The 26,393-nt window shown below is 36.5% G+C and overlaps 1 protein-coding gene across 7 annotated transcripts; it reads left to right on the forward strand.

Moving 5' to 3' along the window:
* Positions 1–8: 8 nt before the first annotated feature.
* On the forward strand, positions 9–25,376 carry C9orf72 (C9orf72-SMCR8 complex subunit). Of its 7 annotated transcripts, XM_027615578.2 has the most exons (13): positions 345–394; positions 1,434–1,638; positions 2,383–2,578; positions 5,520–6,007; positions 7,140–7,199; positions 11,446–11,541; positions 12,299–12,363; positions 14,505–14,577; positions 16,692–16,808; positions 19,113–19,348; positions 22,060–22,117; positions 23,377–23,486; positions 23,599–23,785. In XM_027615578.2, exons 4-13 carry the CDS (start codon positions 5,564–5,566, stop codon positions 23,783–23,785), a joined length of 1,446 nt encoding a protein of 481 aa, XP_027471379.2. In that variant the 5' UTR covers positions 345–394; positions 1,434–1,638; positions 2,383–2,578; positions 5,520–5,563. The 7 variants fall into 7 exon arrangements, with proteins under 7 accessions (XP_027471383.2, XP_027471377.2, XP_027471380.2 ...); XM_027615576.2 differs by lacking the exon at positions 1,434–1,638 and having other exon boundaries at positions 312–394; positions 23,599–25,376; XM_027615581.2 differs by lacking the exon at positions 2,383–2,578 and having other exon boundaries at positions 1,434–1,712.
* Positions 25,377–26,393: the final 1,017 nt, after the last annotated feature.

The following is a 26,393-nucleotide window of genomic DNA, read 5'->3' on the forward strand; positions in this document are numbered from 1 at the left end:
AGGAAACGAAAACTAAACAGCAACTTCTTCCGCCCACGTGAAAGATGGCGCTTGACGCGTCAACCATTCCTGCTGCCCGGTTGCTTCCCTTCGGGGGGCGGGGTCCAGAGAGAGCAGGAGGTGTGTGCTTAGGAGGTGTGTGCTTTTGTTTTCCTCACCCTTTCTCCCCTCACTGATAGTATTCGTTGAAGGTGATGGGCGAAAGATTGGGTAAAATTTACCCAGAAGAAGAGCACCAGACGGGAAACAACCGCAGTGTGAATGGGTTCGGGGTCGGGACGCGCGCGAGGGGCCCGGATCGGGGGCGGGGCCAGGGGTGGGGCGGGGCGGTGGCGGGGCTGCGGTTGCGGTCCCTGCGCCCGCGGTGGCTGAGTCGCAGGCGGTGGCGAGGAGGGTGAGTGAGAAGCCGGCGGGCCGGCGACTGTTTGGGTTTGGGGTACAGGGACCGCGCGAGGGCGGCGGCGGTGGCAGCAGCTCTCCCCAGGGCTCGGCTTGTCCTCCCTGAAGGAAACCCAGCATCGGGTTTTCCAGCTGGTGACTTAGTAGAGTTGCCTCCATCCGGGCCCCCGGCTTCCCGGCGGCGGCGGCACGGAGACCAGGGGCTGGGGATCCGGGCCTCTGGCCCTCTTTCCCGCCCGCAGTCCACGAGCCGGCCGCTTCCCGGGGTCCCGGTGTGAGATCCAGACGGACCTGTCGGACCACCTGCGCCGCGGGTTCGAGGGAAAGCACCTCGAGCACAGAGAGGCCTGGCTCTGGGGAAGGCCGGAGGGCGGGTGGTGTGCGTGAACCCCAAGTCCGGGTCGGAGAGGAGATAAAGCGGGGTGGGATGGCACGGGGGAGATACCACCTGGCTACACAATTTGAATACAAGTTTCTAGAGATTGTTGATTCCCTCTGAATTTGAGGAGCAATTCTAGACTGGGTTGTGCTCCCACTGTGTGGGTCATGACTTGCTTGCTTCACAGCTCCGAGGTTACACAGACTTACTTAAAGGAAGTGACCATTATGACTTGAGCATCACTTGACTGATAGTATCTGCTGCAGAAGGAAGGGCACTGATTACATGTCTAATACGACTACACGGCATCTGAGTCACCCCCTACTCCACCAGGCTACTGTATTCAGGAGACATAGGGAAGTCATGCACTTGCTCAAGAGAGACGACCCTTTCAGAAACAATGGAGATGCTAGGCCCCAGAAAAGTAACAGTGGTTGTGGCCAGCGGATAAATTCCAATACAAACTGTTCCCATCCCTCACCTGTGATGAAAAGCAAGGGGAACATCAAAAACTAATGATGTAATGTATGGTGATTAACATAATAAAAAAAAGAAGGAAAGAAAAGCAAGGGAACACAACATCTCTGGCTTTACATTTAATTTGTACTTTTAATTTGAAAAATACTGTTTGATACCATCTTTTATCGGACTTTAGAAAACTTTTAACATAATGGGAACCTTACAGAAGCGAGAATATATGGAAGATTAATAATATGGAGTCAGAACACTTGAAATATGATGGTGTTATGTGACACAGATACCTCTGGCCACTACCTCAGCCAAACCCTGCTACTGGAAAAGCCCCGAATTAGTTGGAAATCGCCTCATGATTGACTACTCTTTATACATCCAAAACAAAAGTGAGAGAAATTCTGGACCACATTGCTTATTGTGCACAAAGCCAGCACTAACCTGCTTCAGGAAAGTTACATAGGTGCTAAAGATTTTTTTTTCTCTCTTTATAACATTGATAAAATAGTCTCTTTATTTAGCTCTGTTAGCAGTCCAAAATTTGCTTTCGGAGAAAAAAGTAAAAACAAAAAACAATGAGGACGCCTATCTTTCAAGCCTGCCCTTGGGCTCCATGTTAATTAAGTAGTTCTAAAGAGTAGAGTGGGTTAGCCTCCTATTATGTGAGAAACTTGGATCTGTGAGAGATAGCCTGACCATGATATAAATTTCATTTGCGAATCTTGCCTGATAAAAATTTAGGAAGTGTCCCAAACAGTGGGGTGTTAACAGTTCACTGTCATTAAAGCTGGCCTGGGCAGCGTCTGTTTCTGAAAAGGGGGCTGGCTTACGACCCTGCTGCTTTTAGGGCTGGGAGAAAATAAACAGAAAGCATGGTTATAAGAAGTGTGAGCCTTATGATGGTAGAATTCTGATTTACAACAGCAGTGGACCAATCAACTTTCTAAATACCAGCGGGAGAAGAGATGGCTGGTTTTTAGCAAAGGTTTAAGAAAAAGCAAAGCTTAGAACCTACTACTCTGCTAACAGTTTTAAGAGATGGTAATTAATATGATCTTTATGTATGCATATGTTGGATTATTTTCAGAAAGTATATTGGGTACATCCTCATGAACCCTATTCTTTGTTTACAGGAGTGGAAAGCCACCGTGTCACCCAATTTGGATCCTGGCTTCCCTCAAAAGACTCTTAAGGCTAATCTTTGATAACCTTCTGGAGTAGCCAACTACATGTAGTTATATAGATAAACAACTGTTGGTTTTGACCTGATTTTTTTCAGCCACATTTATGTATATGGAGTTTCCTCACCAAAGATGATGACTTTTAAGTGTTAGTAAAATTATTTTTACAGCTCTCTTAATTATACTTCTCTGTAACATTTCATTTCTCAAAATTATTAATTTTGGCAGGATTTTAAGCCAAACAATTCAACATGATTCTTGTCTTTTGTTTTCTTTCTAATGATAACAGCAATGAGTATAAATGAAATTAATGGTCTGTAATAGTTTAATTTTCACAGTCAGGTAGAAATTTTCTCATAATCCAACCAGATTTTGCTCTGGGGCTCGGTTCGGTTTTAGGAAATGCTTTCATTTTCAGCATGATGAAATGTTTGAGTTAAAATATTGTTCTTATGATTATTCACCATTTTATCCAAAAAGGAGGAACAAAAGGAAAATGTTACAATATAATTTTGTGGCTGTGTGTTAACTCATCTCCTTGGCCTTCAGTTTGTTATTAATGATGACAAAAGCATCGTTACAGTTTGAATTCAGATTACATTCCTGTATTCTATCATTGTAAACTGTTTAAATTTTATGCAAAACAGTGGATATTTTAAATAAGCTAGACAGTTTATGTCCACTATAGTCTTTTAAGACTGTTAAGTTGGTATAACACATTAAAAATTAAATATTCCCTAAATGAATTACTGAACTAAAAATACATACATTAACTGCCTTTATGTTAAATCATTTCAACACGTGCATACTATAAAGTGTTTGCCAAGTTCTGTATACCTATTCTTGACATGCATGATAAAAATGCTCATCTAATACTCTAAAAATAGAAGCCACTTCTTTTCAGCAGTCTCTGAACTCTCTTGACAAGATATAGGTAAAATTCTTTAAGTAAATGAATTGTAGTTATAGATCAAAAGTTGCCTCCCAAAGCAATCCTATAGGCAAAAATAGGTATATCATAATTCACCTATTAATTGCTGTCCTTTATCATTATGATGAGTAGATTCCACAGTTTTAGACTTGCTTAAATGTAATTGTTATGGTTCTTTTCACTTTAGGTCTTTCAATACACATATTCAATTTTTTTTAAAGATTTTATTTTTAAGTAATCTCTACACCCAACGTGGGGCTCGAACCCCCAACCCCAAGATCAAGATTCACATGCTTCACTGACTAAGCCAGCCAGGCACCCCTCTGTTTTAATATTAGGCAAGAGTGATTCATTTTACACTATCACAGAGAGTATATACCTTTAGAGTGTTAGATTTCAGTGGGTTAAGATATATAGGAGACCTTGATTCTTGCCTGACTCTGACCTTGGGCAGTTAGCTTTTCTCTCTGTGTCTATTTTCCCAGCAGAGTGAAAGGCTTGACCAGTATCTATCCAGTCACTTTGTTCTTTACATGTTCTAAATAACCGAAGCTTTTTTAGTTTAGCCTTTTAGTATAGAACTCTTGGTAATGAACTCATTGTACTGCTACACTGCTTTCTTAAATTTAAGTAGCATATTAAATATATTTATCTTCATCTTGATGTTTCAACTTTATTTTAAACACCAGTATTGGGCTTTAGTGCCATGAAACCCAGAGAGCTTGTTGAGAATAAAGGTACTGTTCACTCGTTTTTTTGTTATGTTTCCAGCTTAATTGTGTTTTTGCGATCTTTTGTCTTTCTTTTCTTTCTTTCTCTTCTGTTTTTCTTTTTCTTTTTTTTCCCTTTTAACAGCTTTAGGGTATTTCTACTGACGGGTGTCTTTTTTTTTTAAAGATTTTATTTATTAGAGAAAGAGAGCATGAGAGTGGGGAGGGGCAGATGGAGAAGCAGGCTCCCCACTGAGCAGGGAGCCTGATGCAGGGCTTGATCCCAGGACCCTGGGATCATGACGTGAGCTGAAGGCAGACGCTTAACCAACTGAACTCCCCAGGTGCCCTGTACTGACAGGTGTCTTTACTAGTTTCCTAGGACTGCTATCACAAAGTACCGCAAACTGGGTGATGTAAAACAACAAAAATTTATTCTCTCACAGTTTTGGAAGCTAGAATAAGGTGTCCATAGGGACATGCTCCTTTGAAGGCTATAGGGAAGAATCTTCCTTTCCTCTTAACTCACAATAGTTACCAGCAATCTTTGGCTTCCTTGGCTTGTAATCATGTTGCTCTAATTCCTACCTCTGTCTTTACATAGCCCTGTTTCTCTTTTTCCATGTTTCTAAATCTTTCTCTCTTAAAGATAGCAATCATTGGATTAGGATCCACCCTAATCCAGTATGACCCCATCTTAATTCGAATATACCTATTTTTTTTAAAGATTTTATTTAATTTATATGACAGAGAGACAGGGAGAGCACAAGCAGGGGAAGTGGCAGGCAGAGGGAGAAGTAGGTTCTCCACCCAGCCGGGAGCCAGATGTGGGACTCGATCCCAGGACCTTGGGATTATGACCTGAGCCGAAGGCAGACGCTTAACCGACTCAGCCACCCAGATGCCCTGAATATACCTATTTTCAAATAAGGTCACATTCATAAATACAAAGGGTTAGGACTTGAATATATATTTGGGGGTTGGGCAGGACACTGTTCAACCCACGACAAGTGTGGTGGTCTCTAGCTGAGCCCTTCCTTTTCCAATTTGCTCCTCTTTGTTGTTGTGGTTTAGGAACCAAATATCCAATCATTAGAATTGCACGTAGATTGGATATTTGGGAACAGTGAGGGTCTATTTTATGAGCTTTAGCGTACGATATTTCATATTAATGTTCAAAGACCCTTTTTTAGGTCATTATTATTTTGAATTTCTAAGTGTATTCCCTGAATATAGGTGACAAGTTATTATGCATCATAAGGTTATCATCGTATTAGCAAGCATTTGATGTGCACCTGCCATGCTTGTCAAATGTCTATCCTAGTAGGAGACATGCTTCTAAATCTTTTGACTGAAGAGAAAACCACATAGCCTAAGTCATTTGAATTTCTGATGTATGACTTTAAAATTGCTGAACCTAATCATTGGTTTTGTATGTTATTGTTTAGATATCCCTGGAGCATTTGGATAATGTGGTAGTTGGGATGCAGTGATGTCGAATCTCTGTCCACCGCCATCTCCAGCTGTTGCCAAGACAGAGATTGCTCTAAGTGGTGAATCGCCTTTATTAGCAGCTACCTTTGCTTACTGGGACAATATTCTTGGTCCTAGAGTCAGACACATTTGGGCTCCAAAGACAGAACAGCTACTTCTCAGTGATGGAGAAATAACTTTTCTTGCCAACCACACCTTAAATGGAGAAATCCTCCGAAATGCAGAGAGTGGGGCTATAGATGTGAAGTTTTTTGTCTTGTCCGAAAAAGGAGTAATTATTGTTTCATTAATCTTTGATGGAAACTGGAATGGAGATAGGAGCACATATGGCCTATCAATTATACTTCCACAGACAGAACTTAGCTTCTACCTCCCACTTCACAGAGTGTGTGTTGATAGATTAACACACATTATCAGGAAAGGAAGGATATGGATGCACAAGGTGAGTGGTTTTTGAGCTTATTAATCATGCTAACCTGGCCACTGAAAGTTTATCTTCTGATATATTCATAACTAATACTTAGAAATGATATGCAGTTAACTTCAAACAGTAGCTATTATTTGCATCTGCCCTATTAGATAGTTCTAGTGGTCTGATGTCAGTGATCTTCATAATAACCCTTGAAGGTAGGAAATGATAGTTCTTTTTTTTTTTGGAAACGATAGTTCTATGTTACAAGTAAAAGCTAAAGCTTAGAGGAATTGAGAACATCGTAGTAAGCTTTAGAGTCTAGGTTTGTCTTAGGAACCTTTAACTGTAAAACCTTTTCTCTTTTTGCATTGTATGACCCTGTTTTTTACTTAATACTGTGTGTAGGTACAAGCAGTTCAAAACAAGTGTTTCATAAGCCTTGTAGCCTTTGGTCTCTTTTACTTCTTTGCCAAGTTCTGAAATTTGTAAAATGAGGAGGTTGCACCAAATGGTTTCTAGATGTTCCTTTTAATTTTGCGGATCCAGCCAGAGGAAATTACTGTCATCCCCTAAATCCTGTAATTTAATATTTAGTGATATTTATGTTTTCATATACTTTTGGCAGACCTGAAGAACAAATTTAACTCTCCTTTCTGCTTTACAGTTTTGATACTAATATGGAAGTCTGTTAAAGCGTTCTTAATTTTATAAGGCTTTTACCCCTAGTAAGAAGTAATAGTATCTTTGAAAAGAAGAGTGTTTTACTGTTTGCATACTATGTTTTCTTATTTTAAATGTTCATGAAAATCATTTAAAAATCAGGAAGCCCCAGATACATATAACTTGATCTTACTTAATTTGAAAAGTACAAACCATTAGTTTCCTTTGTGAAACTATGCAGATGTTACATTGACTGTTTTCTAGTAAGTTATCTTTTTTTTTATCTGCACAGAAAAGGGTGTTTTTATTTTATTTTGTATTGTTTATAAGAGAATGGATTTGTTGGATTAATTTCCTGTCCCCTCCCTTTTTTTTCTGCCCTAATGTGGAAAGTATTTTTCCCATGAACTGAATTACACAACAGCATGTCTGCCATTTAACTGTATTGTGAAAAATAATAACAGAATGTTTTGTTAATTTTCATGAATTTTCTCTTGCTCAGGAAAGGCAAGAAAATGTGCAGAAAATAATCTTAGAAGGCACAGAAAGAATGGAAGATCAGGTAAGATACAGACTGCATACTATCAAACACAACCAAGTTCATGACATGCATCTGTATAAGGCTGAAGGCTACTTTTCTTAAGGCCTTGAAGCCGTACCGTACTATTTTGACAGAGTGAGTATGAAAATGAACAGAGCCTTTATGGAAATATATGGAATAAACTGGATGAAAATTTTCATATCTTAGACCTGCAGAGTTAAATAAGTGAAGAAAAATAGCAATTTTGCTACCTTTTTTTTTTTCTCTTTGCACAGACTAAGTTTTGAATAACTTGTTCATAGTAAAAATTTTAAGTTTCATATGAGATTTTCTTTAAGGCATTGCTTCTTAAACATTTCCCCAGAAGCAGTTATAACAGGAGAGAAGTGAGTATACTCCTCTAAGATATCTGGGGATACAGGCTTAGTTCTAAGCATAATAGTTTTGTGAAGTCTCATGCTGTATTTTTAACACTCATGCAATTTATATTTTATTTCCTATCTATTTAATGTTCGAATTTGCCAGTGATATTCCTCACATTTCTGATTATATGAAGTCTCTAGGGAAACATGCCATGGTTATCCCACGGCTTTGAATCTGCCTAGGGCACAGGCACCAGCATTTGAGATGCATGATTGCATGGTTATGGTTTCCCTTGTGGAAGTTAAATATAAACCATTTCAGTGCAGGGCAGAGATGTTCTGAAGGGGAGTCTCCAAGGGAGAAAGGGTTCTTTGCTTTTACTCCCATTACCTTTGGCCACTCAGTGTTCCTTGTGTTGAACTCTAGTCTAAGGATGACTGGGTTGTCTTTACTCTGGTTCTCCTTTAGCGTGCCTAAGACAAAATAGTACTTTAAACAATAACTTTTCTAAATTTTTGTGAATATACAGGACTTAAACCAGGAAAATAGAAAACCCTATAAAATGATCTCCTTTACAAAATTGTTATTATATCTGTATTTTTGCAAATAACTCTCCAGGCCAGAGGAGGTAATCCTGGGGAAAGGTCTAACACTTACAAGAAAATGTTTCCCTTTACCCAGAGAAGCTTGGCCTTTACTTGGTGGTCAATGGGCAGAGTGCGAGCACTAGGGAGACTTTGACCAACCTCTAGATGTACCTACTAGTTATGGAGTAGTTAGTAGAGTTACCTCAAGATAAAGAAATTTAAGACCCAATAAAATTCTGCTCTTCCTGGGATTTTTTTTTCCAAACCAGAAACCTGTATTTAAAAAATTTCCCACTATTAACTTTTAATTTATTTCTGTTTTAAGGGCTCTTGAAAATGTTACCCTCTTCCTTCTGTATATTTAGACAAACTGGATTTTTTTTTTTTTAAAGATTTTATTTATTTATTTGAGAGAGAGAATGAGAGATAGCACGAGACGGAAGAAGGTCAGAGGGAGAAGCAGACTCCCTGCTGAGCAGGGAGCCCGATGTGGGACTCAATCCCGGGACTCCAGGATCATGACCTGAGCCGAAGGCAGTCACTTAACCAACTGAGCCACCCAGGCGCCCCAAACTGGATGTTTTTAAAGGGGAAACGTTCTCTTGTTAAGAAGTTCAAGTTAGAGAAGTCACAGGAGGAAAAGATACTTGAGGGATTTTCTTTCCAGTTTCTTCTGTGTTCAGGCTTGTACGATTTCTCGTGTTAAGCTTTGATGAGGATATGCATTCCACTACAATAAATATCTGAGATACAGTGTATGGCACTGTATATATGCCTAAACCTAAGGGAAGATATTTTTCTACAGTTATCCTTTCTGCAAAGAAGCTGCCTGATAATTGAATCCTTGCATATCTCACATCATGTGCTTAAAATGACCTTATTTTGAACAAATAAATACTATTTGGGGATGACACATAAGTCTGGAATCAGTCACTGACTTCATTCAGGGCAAGTTTTGGATGCTTATAGCTATCATCTGATAAAATCACTTTACAAGGAAACAGCTATATAGCTAGTCATTTTTCTTGTTGAATTGCATGTGTTGATTGTAATTGTAAACAAGCATTTTAAAAATTCTTTTAAAAAGCAGAAACAGTGAGTGGTTATGTTTGGAGGTTACTACAGGATGAATTTTTTAAAATAATAAAACCTTCTATATGATACAAGGAGGCTTATGACTTAGCATAAAATTTCCACAGACAGCATCATATTTAAATTCCCAAGTTTCTAAAAAACTGGCTATAGTCACTCAAAAAATGACTCCAGGAATGACTGAGATTTAAAGACCCATGTTTAATAAAATAGTTTCATGAAAGATGAGTGAAGAAAAAAACTGTTATTATTCTTGATATGTGATTTTAAAAACACATTTAGCTAAAAATTAACAGATATGTGACAGTTTCATCTCTCTAAAAGTTTACATATTCAGGGGGCACCTGGGTGGCTCAGTCATTAAGCGTCTGCCTTCCGCTCAGGTCATGATCTCAGGGTCCTGGGATTGAGCCCCACATCGGGCTCCCTGCTCAGTGGGAAGTCTGCTTCTCCCTCTTCCTCTGCCTCTCCCCTGGCTTGTGAACTCTCTCTTTCTCTGTCAAATAAATAAATAAAATCTTTTAAAATAAAAAAATAAAAGTTTACATATTCAGGATGGTTCAAAAATGTGGGGGCAGGGGTGATGGTAATGAATAAATGAGAGATCACCCATCTTTGAGACACTCTACATTTGTGATGTTCTATATTGACTTTTCACTTTCATTCTAGAAACTACAAATGTCAATGATGTCTGTTTATTGATTCTTAAAATATATGTGATGATTTTGATTTGCATTTGGGTACTAAACCTTATTGTGAAGGTACAGGTTGAATATTGACTCAAGCTTTACTACTCAGTTATTTGCTGACTACTTCTAAGTCTTTATGGTTGGTTTTCCTCATTTTTAAATATAAAATGCATCAGTGACCTTTAACAAGAGTTTTTCATATCTCAAATAAATATCAAAGGAAATCCTTTCTGAATTTGGCATGATAATTATTGCATGGACTGGTAAATCATAAGTCAATGATTCCACTCTAACTAAAGAAAATCATTCCTGGAAGAATGAAAATTAGTTTTAAATAGTTTGTACATCCTTTAGAAACGTTTTGGAGTAGTAGACATGTTTGGGGCTGTGTTTTAACAAGTTATCAGGTATTTCTATCAAAGGATGTCATCATTTGCTTTCAGCTCTTATTTTTTTATTGCCCCATTTATCCTATACAAGTTTTCCCTGCTATCCAAAAACGGAGCGTTCCTGTAAAATCTTTTATACACTGAAATGGCCATAAAGAATCAGTTACCATTAATTTATATGGAAAAGTTTTTTGTTGTTGGTCAGTGTATTTAATTAACTAATGCTACAATTAAAAAAACATTAAATTTATTCATATATTTAATGTACATTGCATCTTGATTTATTAAAGCCAAGTGACATTCTAGTGGGCACTTACTGTTTTTTATGTTATTTTATGGAGTGTAACATCAATTGCCTCCCCCAAGTATGACTGGAATAAAAAGGAAACCTTTAAAGATGTGGGGCAGTTTTTTATTTTCACAAATTGTTCCTAGAGATCTGAAACTAGAGTACTGAAAAGCTAAATTCACAAAGAAAAATAGTCATTCTTGAAGTACAAAGATGTCTCTAATGACTTTTTGTTTGTTTTTTCTATTTATTCATTTATTTGATGTAGTGTTCCATGATTCGTTGTTTGCATATAACACCCAGTGCTCTATTCAATACGTGCCCTCCTTAATACCCATCACCAGGCTAACCCATCCTCCCACCCCCCTCCCCTCTAGAACCCTCAGTTTGTTTCTCAGAGTCCATAGTCTCTCATGGTTCGTATATGGAAAAGTTTTTGAGCATTCCCAGACCCAAAAAATAATCCTTCTTAGGCATCTCTGATACCTTAGAACACATCCTACTGATGGATGGACAAAATAAATTGAGCTAAAGCACAGATGCTCACAAAGTCCAAAGCTAAGGCATCTCAGTGCTGAGATGCTGAGTGGGATTCGGGGGAAGCTTGGCCAGGCCACTCTTGCACTATGCGCCACCTCTCATAATGGCTCCTTCAAAACAAGTGCCCGACACTGTTTTAGCTTTTCACCTTTTTTTTTTTGTAGAAGCAGAAATCCTCTTCAGATTTTTTTTGGTTACTGAAAACAGGTACTAATGTAGGTCTTTCACAAAAGCAAAGTGGTGTAACTCAAACTTTCAAAAAGCCAGAGATACCTTCATTGTGTGATTTTCTTCACTTCATTTTGCTTTTTTGTACAGGGTCAGAGTATTATTCCAATGCTTACTGGCGAAGTAATTCCTGTAATGGAACTGCTTTCATCTATGAAATCACACAGCGTTCCTGAAGAAATAGATGTAAGTTCTTACTTGTATTATTAAATAGGAATAAGGATACCCTCTTATCACTTCCCTTGAGTTATATTAGTAGTAGATATATTACTAGTATTGTAATTTTAGTAGTATCCATTTTTTGTCATATATACTATTCATATGAAGTATTAGCCACTTTAGCAAACACACATAAAACCCTGAGTTTTATAGCCAAACAGAGGCTTTTTTTGGTCCTTGATAGGTATGGCAGAATTACATTTATTTAGTTTATTTCACCACTTTTGTATTTCTTAAAAGTAGGAGAATTCCAGACCTTATAGAAGCAATCAGTATTGAATGCGATACTTTTTGTAACAAAGCAGTATACAGTAAGTGGTGGTTTGCACAAGTTTATTTACATTTACTAATCTAGTTTTCTTTATCACTTGTTGGCATTTTGAATTACATACTCTGCATATGTAGAGAAATCTTTAGGAAACTATTCTTGTTTCTTTCTTTGTCATTAATATTTGTCTCCTGATTCTGATAGCCCAGAAGAGGAAGTTGTTCTTGTCAAGATTGTTGCTTAACTTGCCTGACTGGTTTTCACATTTGTTCTGAAAGTTTATAGAAGTACCCAGAGGTTGTTTTATTGGGATTCTTGATGCTTAGAAATGAGGACAATGTGTCGTATTGAACCTAGACTTCAGAAAACTTGTGTATTTAAGAGTGTTATTTCAATGCTATATTACAGCCAGAATAACTTTGGTTTGTTTGTTTGTTTGTTTGTGGTGTGTTTTAGATAACTGACACAGTCCTCAATGATGATGATATTGGTGACAGTTGTCATGAAGGCTTTCTTCTCAAGTAAGGATTTTGTTTCTTTTTATAAAAGATGGATAAAGCAGATAGAAATCTTAGGCTCACCTATGATACGATTTGGAAGGATGAAAACGATAAGAGACTAGCTACCCAAATTATTCTAGGAACAGTATTGCATATTTAAACTATTACTTAGCTTTGTGTTATTTTTTTCATTTATTACATGTCTGTGATATATTTGATGTTACTCTTTTTAATATTTAAAGAAGTCGAGTATCCATAGTGCCCAGGCAGGAAATCTTGGTCTCTTGTTTGGTTCTGGTTTCTTATTTTACTTCTCATTAAAGCTGAAACAAAGAACTGAAGGGGGTTCTTAGACCCATTTCCAGTGTTGGTGGGGGCTTCCCCCGCCAACAAACAATGCTCTAGATATCAAGTGGATGTCCTACAGTTTAATTCAGTTCTGACACTGCCTGGAGAGTGTCAGATTCCATAAATTAAGGGTTCAGTCCCACAAGACTGCGTCTTCCCTACCCCTGGACACCAGTCTAACTGACTGGCAACAGATTGGACGTCACAGCCACCCCGTCCTTGGACTTCAGACACCAGTAACAAGTCCAGGTTGTTACCTGGACTTCTTACCAATTGGCTATAAATCAGGTTCCTACAGCCCCCTTCTTGGGTTCCAAATTGATGGTTCCATTAACTTGCTAGAGCGGCTCACAGAACTCAAAGAAACATTTTATTTACTTGATTATTATAAAGGATAGAACCTAAGATACAGATGAACATCCAGATGGAAAAGATGCATAGGACAAGGTCTGGGAAAAGGGTGAATAACTTCCATACTGTCTCCAAGCATACCACTCTCCCCAAATCTCCAAATGTTCACTAACCCAGAAGCTCTCCAAACTCCTTTTGGGTTTTTATGGAGGCTTCATTACATGGGCATGATTGATTAAATCATTGGCCACTGGATAACCTCCAGCCCCTCGCCCCTCCCCAGAGGTCGGGGAGGGACTGAAAGTTCTAACCCTTATCACGTGGTTGGCTCCATTGGTAATCAGCCCCCATCCTTAGATGCTTTCCCCCAAAAAAATCACCACATTAACATAACAAAAAGCATCTCTATCATTTCCTACACTTAGGAAATTCCAAGTGTTTTGGGAACTGAGCCAGGAGCTGTGGATTAAGACGAAATATATATATTTCTTAAAATCACAATATCACCGAACCCTTACAAATTAAGTTTCATTTGGATGGACTTAAGTTTTTTAGACCTAGAAAAGAAAATTATTTGTATTTTTGTTGATCCTTTCCATCTTTCAGCAGATTTTAGTACTTAAAAGAGTGTGGGCTCTAAAACCAGACTTCCTGGGTTATTGCTGTGTAAACCTGGGCAAGATACCTGAAGTCTCTGTGCCCCCGTTTCCTCATCTGTAAAACAGGAATAATAATAGTGCCTACTTCATATGATTTGTTGTAAGAATTGAGTGAGATAAATCATATTAAGTACATAAAACAGTGCCTGGAACATACAAGCACATAATAGCTGACATTTTCTATTTCTGTTTCTTCAAAGGAAAATGTAATAACAGCCAAAATTTATCAGATGCCTACGAGTCAGTCCCTATACTAAGTGCTCTCTCTGCATGTATAAACTCATTTTTTCCCTTAGTGTTTCTTTACGATTGCAGATTATTGTGAAATTTTGTTTTTTTCAATGAGAAGTGAAAGGATAAAATACTTGCTTTTTATGTCCATAGTCTTTTCCTCAGAGAATCTCAGAGGCGTGAGTGTTTTTAACCTAGAAGCCTTAACAGCTTGATTCAAAAGCACTTTAGTGCTGAATCTGCTCACTGTAAGCCATTCATACCATTATTTTTAATCCCATTTGATTTTAAATAAGTCACTTAACCTCTCTACACCTCAGATTCTTTCATTATAAACTGGTAATATTTTACTAACTGAGTTTTAAGTTCAAATGGGAGAATCTCTGTGAAAGGCCTGAGAAAAATGTAAAGTACTATAGGAAACAAGGGATGGCATTTTTCTCATAGCTTTGGCGTTCATCGTGTAAAGCTAGTCTAAGTTGTTTGAAGTTCACTTGCCCTTTTTTTGTTTTGTTTTAGTTTGTGACATTGTTTTACTGGCAGTGTTTTTCATCTTTTTTCTTCACCTTGCAGTGCCATCAGCTCACACTTGCAAACCTGTGGCTGTTCTGTCGTAGTAGGTAGCAGTGCAGAAAAAGTAAATAAGGTAATTTATTTTATAATCCAGCCAATAATCTGACTTCTTAATGCTGCTAACATATCATGGATTCTAATTTAAAAGTCAGCTTGCAGTCAAGACAATCTAATATTATAAGGAGGTAATAGAATCTGGCCAAATTACTGTGTAACACCCTGTGACAAAAATAAGTTGAAGTAAACTGCTTAAATAGGAAATCATTAATCCGTTTCATTTTGATAATTCATAAATATTATACAGTTCTCAGTATTGTATAAATGGTTTTGAGAATTTCTTAAAATAAGGTATTTTTAAAAATTATTTGTCTTCTGTTTTCTGATGTCACTTTTAATAAATAGGGCAATAACCATGTACTTTTTTTTAAGATTTTATTTTTTCATTTGACAGAGTGAGTGAGGGAGAGCACAAGAAGGGGGAGGGGCAGAGGGAGAGAGAAGTAGACTCCCCGCTGAGCAGAGAGCCAGAGGCGGGGCTGGATCCCAGGACCTGACCTGAGCCAAAGGCAGACATTTAACCGACGCAGCCATCCAGGCGCCCCAATAACCGTGTACTTTTGATACTAATTCCAAAGAAATGTTATCTGGTTTTTCATCTTGATTTCTCATCTTGCTTTTCCTCCTGAATCTATTTTTTTGGGGGACCTGTTGCTATTGAGTGGTCAGTGGAAGTTATGTTTTATTCAGTAACATTTGTGACCACTTCCTTCAGTGCTACATGAGTTAATAAAGACTTAATGAAGTTATCTTTCCAAGCATTAGGCAGAAACTAAGGGATTTTGCACTTTTCTTCACTGTTAATTAGAAAGAGATAAATTGCACATACCTATCAAATTAAGTAAACCTGATTTTTCTTTTTGTTTTACACAGGAACTATGTTAGGAATGATTATTTCCTTGACAAATATATTTGTATTTTTTTCCTCTACCCTGTATGCTTGCCTGACCATTTACCAAAATTATATTTTTCATACATCCATTTATGAGAGGTTAATGTACCTCTTATTATATTGGTCTAGCAATTTATTGTTATATTTGTTACCCCAAGAAGGTAGGTTTCCATCTGTGTCACCCAGAACCTTCAGATTTCACAGAAGGACTGCCCAGTAGCTTTTTGGAAGAAGAAGGCTTTGTGGTTGGGGCTCTCTGTTTTATTTAAAACACTTTTTTCATCCCACATCCTCTTCTGGCATAATTGCTTCTCTTTTATTTTTTTAGTGTGAAAAAGGTTGCCATCACTCTATATTGAAAGCCTACTACTTTAAAGTGAAAACTGTCTGAACATACTTACTTGGCTTTTTATTTTCCTGATAGAGCTATAGATCAAATCCTGTTAGAATCATAGATTTCTAAGCCCCAACCAATAGCTTGCTTATTTTAAGTCAAATTTGATAGAATTTTTTTTTTTTAAGATTTTATTTATTTATTTGACAGAGAGAGACACAGCGAGAGAGGGAACACAAGCAGGGGGAGTGGGAGAGGGAGAAGCAGGCTTCCCGAGGAGCAGGGAGCCCGATGCGGGGCTCGATCCCAGGACCCTGGGACCATGACCTGAGCCGAAGGCAGATGCTTAACGATTGAGCCACCCAGGCGCCCCTCAAATTTGATAGAATTAATTCTCATTCTATTGAAGGATTTGGACATTCCTAATATTCGTTACAATGGAATTTCACTATTCAACAGAGGCCATAATTCTGCCTAATTTAACTGCGTTTAGTTTTCTTGTCCAGAATTGTTTGCTTATTTGAAAAATAGTTGCTGCTGGGTGGAGATACAATCAATAATTAAGTCATTAGCTCTTAGTGAAATAAGGATTCCGTGTTCAAATATGTTGAGTAAAGTATGCATATCATATCAATCACCTGGTCACAATATATATTCAAACATTGAAAGTTTTGAAATATTATACAGTACGTTTACCAGCATTTCCCAGACTTACTTGACCACACAATTTCTATTTTAAGCAACAACTGTGATGTCCCATGGACTCCTGAAGGTGACTAAGGAATACTTTCTTCTCAGGATGTACTTTATTGACAATAGTGGTTGAAGTTTCTATTCAAATTTCTTTCATAAGCCAACCAGTGGCCTTTAATTTATTTTAATGCTAAAATATTTTCTTTTACAGATAGTGAGAACATTATGCCTTTTTCTGACTCCAGCAGAGAGAAAATGTTCCAGATTATGTGACGCAGAATCATCATTTAAATACGAGTCGGGGCTCTTTGTACAAGGCCTGCTAAAGGTATAGTTTCCATTTGTCACAAGTGAAAGCAACTTTTTAAAATCATTTTTGACACTCTTTATAAATGTATTTTGAGTGTTAGCATGTAGGACATCATGGTAGATGCCAAGGAGCTGACCTATACACAAGTCTCGGCTTAGAGTATATGTCTTACAGATTTATACTTAGTATCAGTGAGACATTCATAGAGTCTCTTTGTGTGTTTCTCTTTGGTTTCCTATAGCTGCTTGTCTGACCTCAGGATTATTTATTCAAGTTGCGTATCTAAAATGGGTACCTTTCTTTTTAACTGAAAAGAATTTGAATATTTTTTTTTTAAGATTTTATTTTTATTTATTTGACAAAGACATAGCGAGAGAGGGAACACAAGCAGGGAGAGTGGGAGAGGGAGAAGCAGGCCTCCCGCTGAGCAGGGAGCCCGATGTGGGGCTCAAACCCAGGACCCTGGGATCATGATCTAAGCCAAAGGCAGACGCTTAATGACTAAGCCACCCAGGTGCCCCAAGAATTTGAATTTTCATTAGCATTTTTTGTTCATGTGCTGTATTCATTTATTGAAAGAAAATTTTAAACTGCTTCCTGTCTTCAAAAAGTGTATATAGAATTTGAACAATTCATATATATACATATTCACATATGTGTATTTTTAAATTATTTTACATTTTTTATTTACTTGAGTCTGCTTTTTTTTTAATTCTAGTATAGTTAACAGTGTTATATTAGTTTCAGGTGTGATCTAACAGTTCTCTACATTACTCAGTGCTCATCACGATTAGTGTACCCTTTGATCCTCACTCCCTGTCTTACATATCCCTCCCACCACCGCCTCTCTAGTAACCATCAGTTTGTTCTCTGTGGTTAAGAGTCTGTTTTTAGGTTTGTCTGGATTTTTTGGGGGGTTGTTTATTTTGTTTCTTAAACTCCACATATGGGTGAAATCATATGGTATTTGTCTTTCTCTGATTGAGTCCGCTTTTCAAGGAGCAAAGCAGATAAATGTAAATTAGCAATTATTTTCAGTAATTACAGGGAAGATACTTTACTGAACCTATCATTGATATTTCAATTATAGTCAAAGATGTGAAAAAGTAGATTTCCTAATGGTTATGTGATTTTCTCACAGTGAATGCTATCTTAAGGATCTAGGCATAGCAAAATGAAAGAAAATATATTAAAAACTGTTGCAAATAAAAATTATATTCAGCTTTTGCATTTTCAATAATGTGCATGCTCTGAGCTCAGAATAATATTTAATACAGAAACTACTTAAGGGAAACTCATTTCCAATTTGAACTGCACAAATATGAAAATTAGAATTTCTTTTTATCAAAGACATAATAAAGTACTTAGTACTTTTATTTCCTCAGCACCCTCTTACTTAATTATGTAATTTTTATCCCTGAAAAGGACCTACACCAGATACATAGAAGAAAACTTGAAACTATAATGAAAAAATATTTGTTAACACTTTTCCATACACGTATAAATTGTTAAGCCTTTCAGAAAATACTTTACCATTATATGTCAGGAGCCTTAAAAATGTTCAAAGACTTAACCTACTATCTCTACTTCTGGAAATCCATCCTAGGGAAACAATTATATAAGAAGAAAGATTTACTTATAAAGGTGTTATTACAGCATTATAAGGGTAAAAAATTGAAAATAGCCTCTGTAATTGTGTTCATAACCTATACCACAATGCTTCGTACACAGTAAATAATTCTTACATGGCATTTAACTACCCAATTGACAATACCTGGAAAGACATACATTTTTTACTTATAAAAATACATATTCATTGAGATTTAAAAGAACATGTAAGTAATCTAAAAGAAAATAAAAAGTTCCCCATAGTCTCATAATCCAGTGAATAACCACTGTTAATATTTGGTTAATAAGACCAAGATATTATATATCTTGGTCCTCTTTTTTATTCTTCTGTATGTGTCTTTGACATAACTCCCTGCCCCCTCCACATATTTTAACCTCCATTTTCCACAATATATTATGAACATCTTTCTATATAAGCACATAAACTTGAGCAAATTAATTTTTAGCAGCTAAACAAAAAACCATTTTTATTTAATCACTTATCTTTTTGGCTGCCTAGCTTGTTTTCTAGCATTTTACTATTTAAACCAGTGCTGTAGTGCACACATCACTAAGACTTTGTACACAATCATGACTAATTTCCTAGGATAAACTCCTAGAGATGGATTTGTGAAAGCCAATTTTTCTAATTAAAAAATAATTCTTCGTATCTTTTGGCATATAAGACGATAAATTTTCTTTTCATTATGACAGGATTCAACTGGAAGCTTTGTGCTCCCGTTCCGGCAAGTCATGTATGCTCCCTATCCCACTACACACATAGATGTGGACGTCAATACTGTCAAGCAGATGCCACCATGTCATGAACATATTTATAATCAGCGTAGGTACATGAGATCTGAGCTGACAGCATTCTGGAGAGCCACTTCAGAAGAAGACATGGCTCAGGATACTGTCATCTGTACAGATGAAAGCTTCACTCCAGATTTGTATGTAATGATATTATTGTTAAACAGTATTATGAAATTATATCTTTTATGAGTAAAAACAAAACAAGCCTATGTTTGAAAGGAAGGAAATATTACTAAGAGAATTATGCTTGAAGAAATAATTTGGTTAATCATGCCCTTTTTTTAAAAAAAAATTTTATTTATGTATTTGACAGAGAGAGACACAGCTAGAGAGGGAACACAAGCAGGGGGAGTGGGAGAGGGAGAAACAGGCTTCCTGCCGAGCAGGGAGCCCGATGCGGGGCTCAATCCCAGGACCCCGGGATCATGACCTGAGCCAGAGGCAGACTCCTAAGGACTGAGCTACCCAGGCGCCCCTGCCTTATTTTTTTTTCTTAAATGTCTATTTTTCTTAATATAATTGTGTTTTGCATAGGTAAGTTAGATTAGTCCCTAAAAGTAAATATTCAAGTATTTACTTAACAAATATACATTGAGGCCCTACGCATGATAATAGGTGCTAATAAGGTTGGGCCTACAGTCTAGTGTATAAGAGTCATCAAAAGGCTTATTAACTAAACCAAAGAACCAAAGAAGTAATTCTTTTTTTCTTGATATGTAAATATAAAATACAACAGAACTGTGAAAATGCATGTATAGAGCATTCTTTTATTTGCATTTTATATGCAGTGAAATGAAAAACATTTCATTTTTTTATTCATAAAGTATGATCAGTAAATTAAAAAGAGAAAAAGTAATGATAAAATGTTGAAAGTTGACCCAGTTAGAGGGGGAAAAATTATAAACCCGAATTATAAAACCCCAAGAAAATACTTAAGTTCTAAGTCAGGAGAAGAAATGCAGTATAGTCTGATGGTTCTCTTTAATCAATTTAGAGTGCCCAGCCCATATAATGTGCTCAATAAATGTTAACTGTGATAATCCATGTTTGAGTGTATAAAGCAGCAGTAAAATTGGAGCAAGCGGCCCTGTCCTGTAATTCTAAGAAACATTTGGAGCTGAGCCAGGGGACATGTGGAGCACCAATAGTCACACAGAAGTTACTGACCGAAAGCGTAGAAAAAGAACCCCATGTCCAAGGGATCCCCAGCTTCATGTGTCTCCAAGTCCAGAAAGATGGCATCATTAGGACCCATCTTTTTCCAGCTGTCCACTGTTTTTGTGCGTTCCATAGAAAGTTTTAAGGAAATTTGTTTAGAAAATGAATTCGTCAAAACGGGAATTCCAGGTGACTAATTTTTTAAGTATTGGTAATTGTGGTTCATGTGTAGGAATTCACAAAACTAATCTGTGCTTTCAAGCATTTTCTTCTTTCCTGAAGTATTTAGTATTTTCTCCCCTTTTTTTGGTTACTTCAGCGCTCTTTTTGGGGAAATTTAGTGAACTTTAGAATGGATTTATCACCCAGTAATTTTATTTTTATTTTTTTAGAGGAGGTATGTGTATGCTTTGAACATTTCTTACTCATTTTAGCCAGTTATGTTTTGATCGCTTCACTGATTTGACAAACTTTGATTAGTCAGCTAGTCTTATTTTACTGATGATTAAAAAAATGACATCATGAATTTTTAAAATTTATTTACAACTCCCAAGTAAATTTTCTGAACATGAAATTGTCCAAAAATAATATTCTGCCATTAGATTGTATATTAACTTTTACATATTACAGATATATTTACTTTTTAGTTTTCTTTAAGCAGTATTATTTATTTTTAAGATATTTTTAATTTTAACTTCTAAAAATAATTTCACTCACTGCCATTACATGGAAAATGAGTGACTGGAAATATCCTTTTTTAACACTTTGCTTCATCTGATTCACCTATGACAAAGACAATCAGTTTGAAAAGGGGTGCTGCCGGCTAGTAATCATGCAGGGCTGACTTTTTTTTTTTTCTTTCTCAGTTTCCTTCCTTCTTCTGCAATTTGGTACACCCATCTCCTGAAGTAGGAACTTTTAAGTACTTTCCTATTTCTCTATGCACACACCCCTCTTTGTTTGCCTTTCTTGTCAGTTCAGTGATGATCCCTACCATTTTCAGTGAAAAATTGCTTACCTTATGCTGTGTTAGAGATACATTATCTCTAGTGTGTATTGTGTCTTAACTTCTTACTCTGATCATTGCCTAGGTAGGTAACCCTTTCCTAAGTAGTTCGTTCATGTTACTTGCTTGGTGATAAGTTTGTTGATGCAGCTCAGTGGTCAAGATGTTTCTTAATCCCACTTGAATTTTCCTTAGCATTTACCCTTTTACCTTTTTCTTCCTGAACAGCTTATTACAAGTTACTATAACATAAAGTTAACCTTTTATTTTGTTTTGGGTTTTGGTGGTGGTGGTATGTGTTTATTTTTCTTGCTGTTTTTTTTTTTTTTTTTTTTTTTGAGATGGCAGGAATTGGCAATTGTATTTATTAATTCTCTAAGCCTTTCAACATTTTTTTATAAGGTGAGGGTACAAAAATAGATTGATAGGGACTTACATGCCCTTCTTGGGGCTGTCTATATTTTTAAGAGAAAAATAATTACATAGTGGCTTGACAAACTCCAGTAATACAAAAATGTATCCTTGAGTTAAAATAAATATTTTTATATCTCCAAATATATTTATATATATAATTTTTTAAGTATGTTTATATATAATATTCCATTTCTAAGAATTTAATTTATTGGCTAGAGTGAGGGATTTTGGAAAGTAGCCATTTCAATGTTTGGACTGTTTTCTTCATAGGAATATTTTTCAAGATGTCTTACACAGAGACACTCTAGTAAAAGCCTTCCTGGATCAGGTAAATGTTAAACCTGAGATTGTCAAAATGAATGATATGATATGTTTTCTTTTTAGTGTATACTACATTGCCTGTGCTATATATGTAGCATCATAGAATTAAGTTGTTATTTTTTTAAATCATTATCTTTTTGTAATGTTTCAGATCTTTCTAAAGTGTCTACATAGTGTTTCTTTTGAATTGTTAATGGGTGTAGCCTATATATTAACAATGAAAGATGTGATATGTCAGTCAAATAATTAATGTTTTAATTCCAGCCACTAACCTATCACTCTTTTGGGGAAAGGAGAATATTTTTTATTTGCCTTAATTGAGCCAAAATGTCTTTAAAACTTAGTATACTTCTGAAATAATAACATCTTTATTGTCTCATTCTTTTGAAAAATACCTACTTAGTTAACATTTGAAGAAAATTATAGATTATAGGGGACTTATTTCTTAATATAACAGCTTTGTCATAGTATCATTCTGGGGACCAAGCCAGGAAACAGTATCATAGAGGTAACTTTGAAATAATGAGGTCCTTAGATTAACTCAAAATTTTAGATCCAGGTCTGTGTAGTCTGTGACATACTGCATAGTTCAAGGATAATTCATAGTCATGCAATTAATTCCATGCTTCTCGAGCTGAATAAAATCATTTTACCACTACACATGTACCCTTACCCCCAACAGTAGAGAGAGAAGAATATCTCAAATCCATAGTCTGTAAGCATGGCTCGACTTCTGGGAGCTTCAATTTTATTTGGAGATGTGGGCAGAAAAAGTTAAATAATACAAATGGAAGTAAATTACATCATGATTCTTTTTTTTATATATTTTATTTAAGAGAGAGGGAGAGCACACGCAAGCAGGGGGAGGGGCAGAGGGAGAAACCGACTCCCTGCTGAGCAGGGAGTCCGACATGGGGCTCGATCCCAGGACCCTGGGACCATGACCCGAGCCGAAGGCAGCCACTTAACCAACTGAGCCACCCAGGCGCCCCTACATCATGATTGTTAATAATAAAGTAAATAGGGATGTATTCTGAGATAGAATGCAAAATTTGAGTTCATTTTCGAAGATAAAATAGAAGACTTAAGAAAAACGTGATTGCATTAGACTCTGCTTCCTGTCTATTAGGGACATCCAGGCGAATGGTTATGGAGAACTGCTCTAATATGTGTTATCTGCCAGACATTGTCAACGCTGTGATGGAAACATGCTGTATAAGAAGAATTGGAGCAGATTATTTATTAAAATACTTCCTTTTCCTGTAGGTCTTTCATTTGAAACCTGGTTTATCTCTCAGGAGTACTTTCCTTGCACAGTTTCTACTCGTCCTTCACAGAAAAGCCTTGACGCTAATAAAATATATAGAAGATGATACGTAAGTAAAACCACATGGAATAAAAACCTTTGTGCATTGTGTTTTGTTTTGTTCCTTTTGGACGTTTTCTATATTTTTATATATAAAAATTTTTTTTCTTCATTATTTATAGGCAGAAGGGGAAAAAGCCCTTTAAGTCTCTACGGAACCTGAAAATAGACCTTGATTTAACAGCAGAGGGCGACCTTAACATAATAATGGCTCTAGCCGAGAAAATTAAACCAGGCCTACACTCGTTTATCTTTGGAAGACCTTTCTATACTAGTGTACAAGAACGAGATGTTCTAATGACTTTTTAAATGTATAACTTCTGAAGTATATTTTGTCACAATCATGATTGCTGCTAAAGTAGCTCGGTGGTGCAGGAGACATCATTCCCTCAGGTCATGCCCTAGAGTCCTACTTGGCAGTGCAGTTAAAGTTAGTTACACTACATTTGTCACAAGTCTGTAAGGGAATGTCAAGTGCATCGTTACAATGAATGCATCTTTTCCTAGATGTGCTATCTTGGGATACAAACTTAGGTTTACAGTTATAGTAAATGTTACTGCTCTCTATTTTAAAGATACAATAATAGAATATAAACTTGACCACAACTACTGTTTTTGTAGCTTACAATTCATGGTTTACATGTATCAAAGTGAAATCTGAGTTTTCACAGATAAATACTAGTTGACTTTTCATCTCTTGGTGTTCCTTGAACATAGGTTAAGTTTTAGAAAGAATATATTGATCAAGCAGATGCTTAATTCAAATTAATTATCAGATCATACTTCATAGACTTAGTAGTCCTTAGAGTTCAGTTTGTGTAAAAATGTCATGCAATACATGTAGTCCCGACGGTGAAACACGGTCAGGGTATTTGTTTGTTTGTGTATTTTGTGTTGAGCTCTGTCAAAGAAAATAGAGGAAATTGGATTTTATGTTTTAGTAGTTATTGCCAACTATTTAAATTAATTTTTATTATTTTTGAGCCAAATTGAAATGTGTACCTCCTGTGCCTTTTTTTTTCTTGAAAAATATAATGACTTGGAAGAAGTTCAGATTACACTAGTCAGTCATTTTTATCTTGTTTTCCTCTTATAGATTCTCACCCTGATTTGGCAGTTGTGACTCCCAAGATTATAAAATGCGATAGAGAATATACTAACTAGTAAGATCTTTTTTCAGGAACAGAGAATAGTATCTTGTCCTTTTCCTTCTTCTATTTCTGCCCATATTTTTGAAGTTGCTGGCAGGTCTTTTTGCCTGCATCTTGTGAGGAAAGCAGGAGAAACTTTACTGATGTGCTATTTTACTAGGTGCTACTTTGGGAAAACTAAGTGATCAATTTCTTTTGTTTCCTTAATGTGTTTGGACCATTTTGCTAGCTATAAAATAAGTGATTAATATAATTCTGTGCTAGAACAGTTTTGACATAATAGTATATACAAGCAGCTAAAATATTTTTATTTAAAACTGTGGAAGTTACACAAAAGGGAAAAATATTTATAAGAAAGGGATAAAAGTGACAGAGTCCCTCTGCTGTTGCTCACCAAATTGAACCAAAACCAACATGTTCTTTTCAGAAAGGTCCTAATTGCCTTTCACATCACTGATCAGAAAGGTATAGACAACTTGATTTATAGACACAAATGGTACTGGATGACTGGCGCTCTGGCTCAGTCATGAAAGAATTTACAGGTAGTACTTTGTTGTACCCCTTACTCAGTGCTTTCTATGTGAGGTTATTAAAGAGTACGGACTGATTATCTTCTTTTGCTGGTTTATTGTACTGTGATAAAGAATGCAAGTTGTACAGTGAAATAAGTTATTAAAGCATGTGTAAACATTGTTATATATCTTTTCTCTTGGATGGAGAATTTTGAATAAAATATCTGAAATTTTGTCTCAGCAATTATTTGTTCAGAAAAGCAGTGTTATAATAATGAAAGACTGATAGTCTATGTTATATCTAAACTTTTTTTACTTTTTTTTTTGAAAGAAAATGTATTAGAAGTTTCTTTATAATGCCCGGAATCTTTTCTTTATAATGCTGGTTGCTTTTATTATTTTTTTATTTATTTTATTTTTTTTTCTTTATTTTTTCTTTCATTTTGTATTATTTTTTTTTTTTTTACAAACCCTTGTGTCAAGGGCTGACTTTCAATAGATCGCAGCGAGGGAGCTGCTCTGCTCCGTAGGAAACCCCAACCCAGAAGCAGGTCATCTACAAATGGTTTAGCACCAGGTTCCCCACGAACGTGCGTTGCGTGATGGGCGAGGGGGAAGCCCCCTTTCCAGCCACGCCCCGTTTCCTGGGAGGAGGAGCTCTCCGCACCAGACCCTGGTCCCAACGCAGCGCGCCATGCCTCGCCACGCAGGGCACGCGAGCTTTTACTATTTTTTTAACTTAATGCTTAACTCACAGGATTGCAATTTGATTTTTAAATTTATATACTAATATTTCAAATGTAAGCTATTGCTTGGGTAATTTTTTTGAATTTCTGTTATAAAATATTACTATAACCTGAGCTGAAGTTATTTCTTTCAGGTATCCAGTATAGGTGTCCAAAATGAAAGTGCAGGGAATCTAAACCTCATAATCTGGAAAACAAATAAGATTGCCATTTTTGGGGCACCTGCGTGGCTCAGTCGTTAAGTGTCTGCCTTCAGCTCAGGTCATGGTCCCAGGGTCCTGGGAACGAGCCCCACATCAGGCTCCCTGCTCCACGGGAAGCCTGCTTCTCCCTTTCCCACTCCCCCTGCTTGTGTTCCCTCTCTCGCTGTGTCTCTTTCTGTCAAATAAATAAAACCTTTTTTAAAAAGAAAAAAAGATAGCCATTTTTACTCCAGGTAAAAAAAATGTAATTCATAAATATAATAGTTGAGTTGAAAGGTTTCTTTAAAAGAAGACTGATTCATCAC

This window comes from Zalophus californianus, chromosome 13, assembly GCF_009762305.2.
Source record: "Zalophus californianus isolate mZalCal1 chromosome 13, mZalCal1.pri.v2, whole genome shotgun sequence".
Taxonomy (NCBI): domain Eukaryota; kingdom Metazoa; phylum Chordata; class Mammalia; order Carnivora; family Otariidae; genus Zalophus; species Zalophus californianus.

Bases quoted from the DNA above. Each gene is read 5' to 3' on its own strand.
- C9orf72 (XM_027615582.2), top strand. From the start codon at position 5,564: ATGTCGAATCTCTGTCCACCGCCATCTCCAGCTGTTGCCAAGACAGAG. The intron at 11,542-12,298 runs GTAAGTTCTTAC...GGTGTGTTTTAG, and splicing joins GCGTTCCTGAAGAAATAGAT to ATAACTGACACAGTCCTCAA. The intron at 16,809-19,112 runs GTATAGTTTCCA...TCATTATGACAG, and splicing joins TTGTACAAGGCCTGCTAAAG to GATTCAACTGGAAGCTTTGT.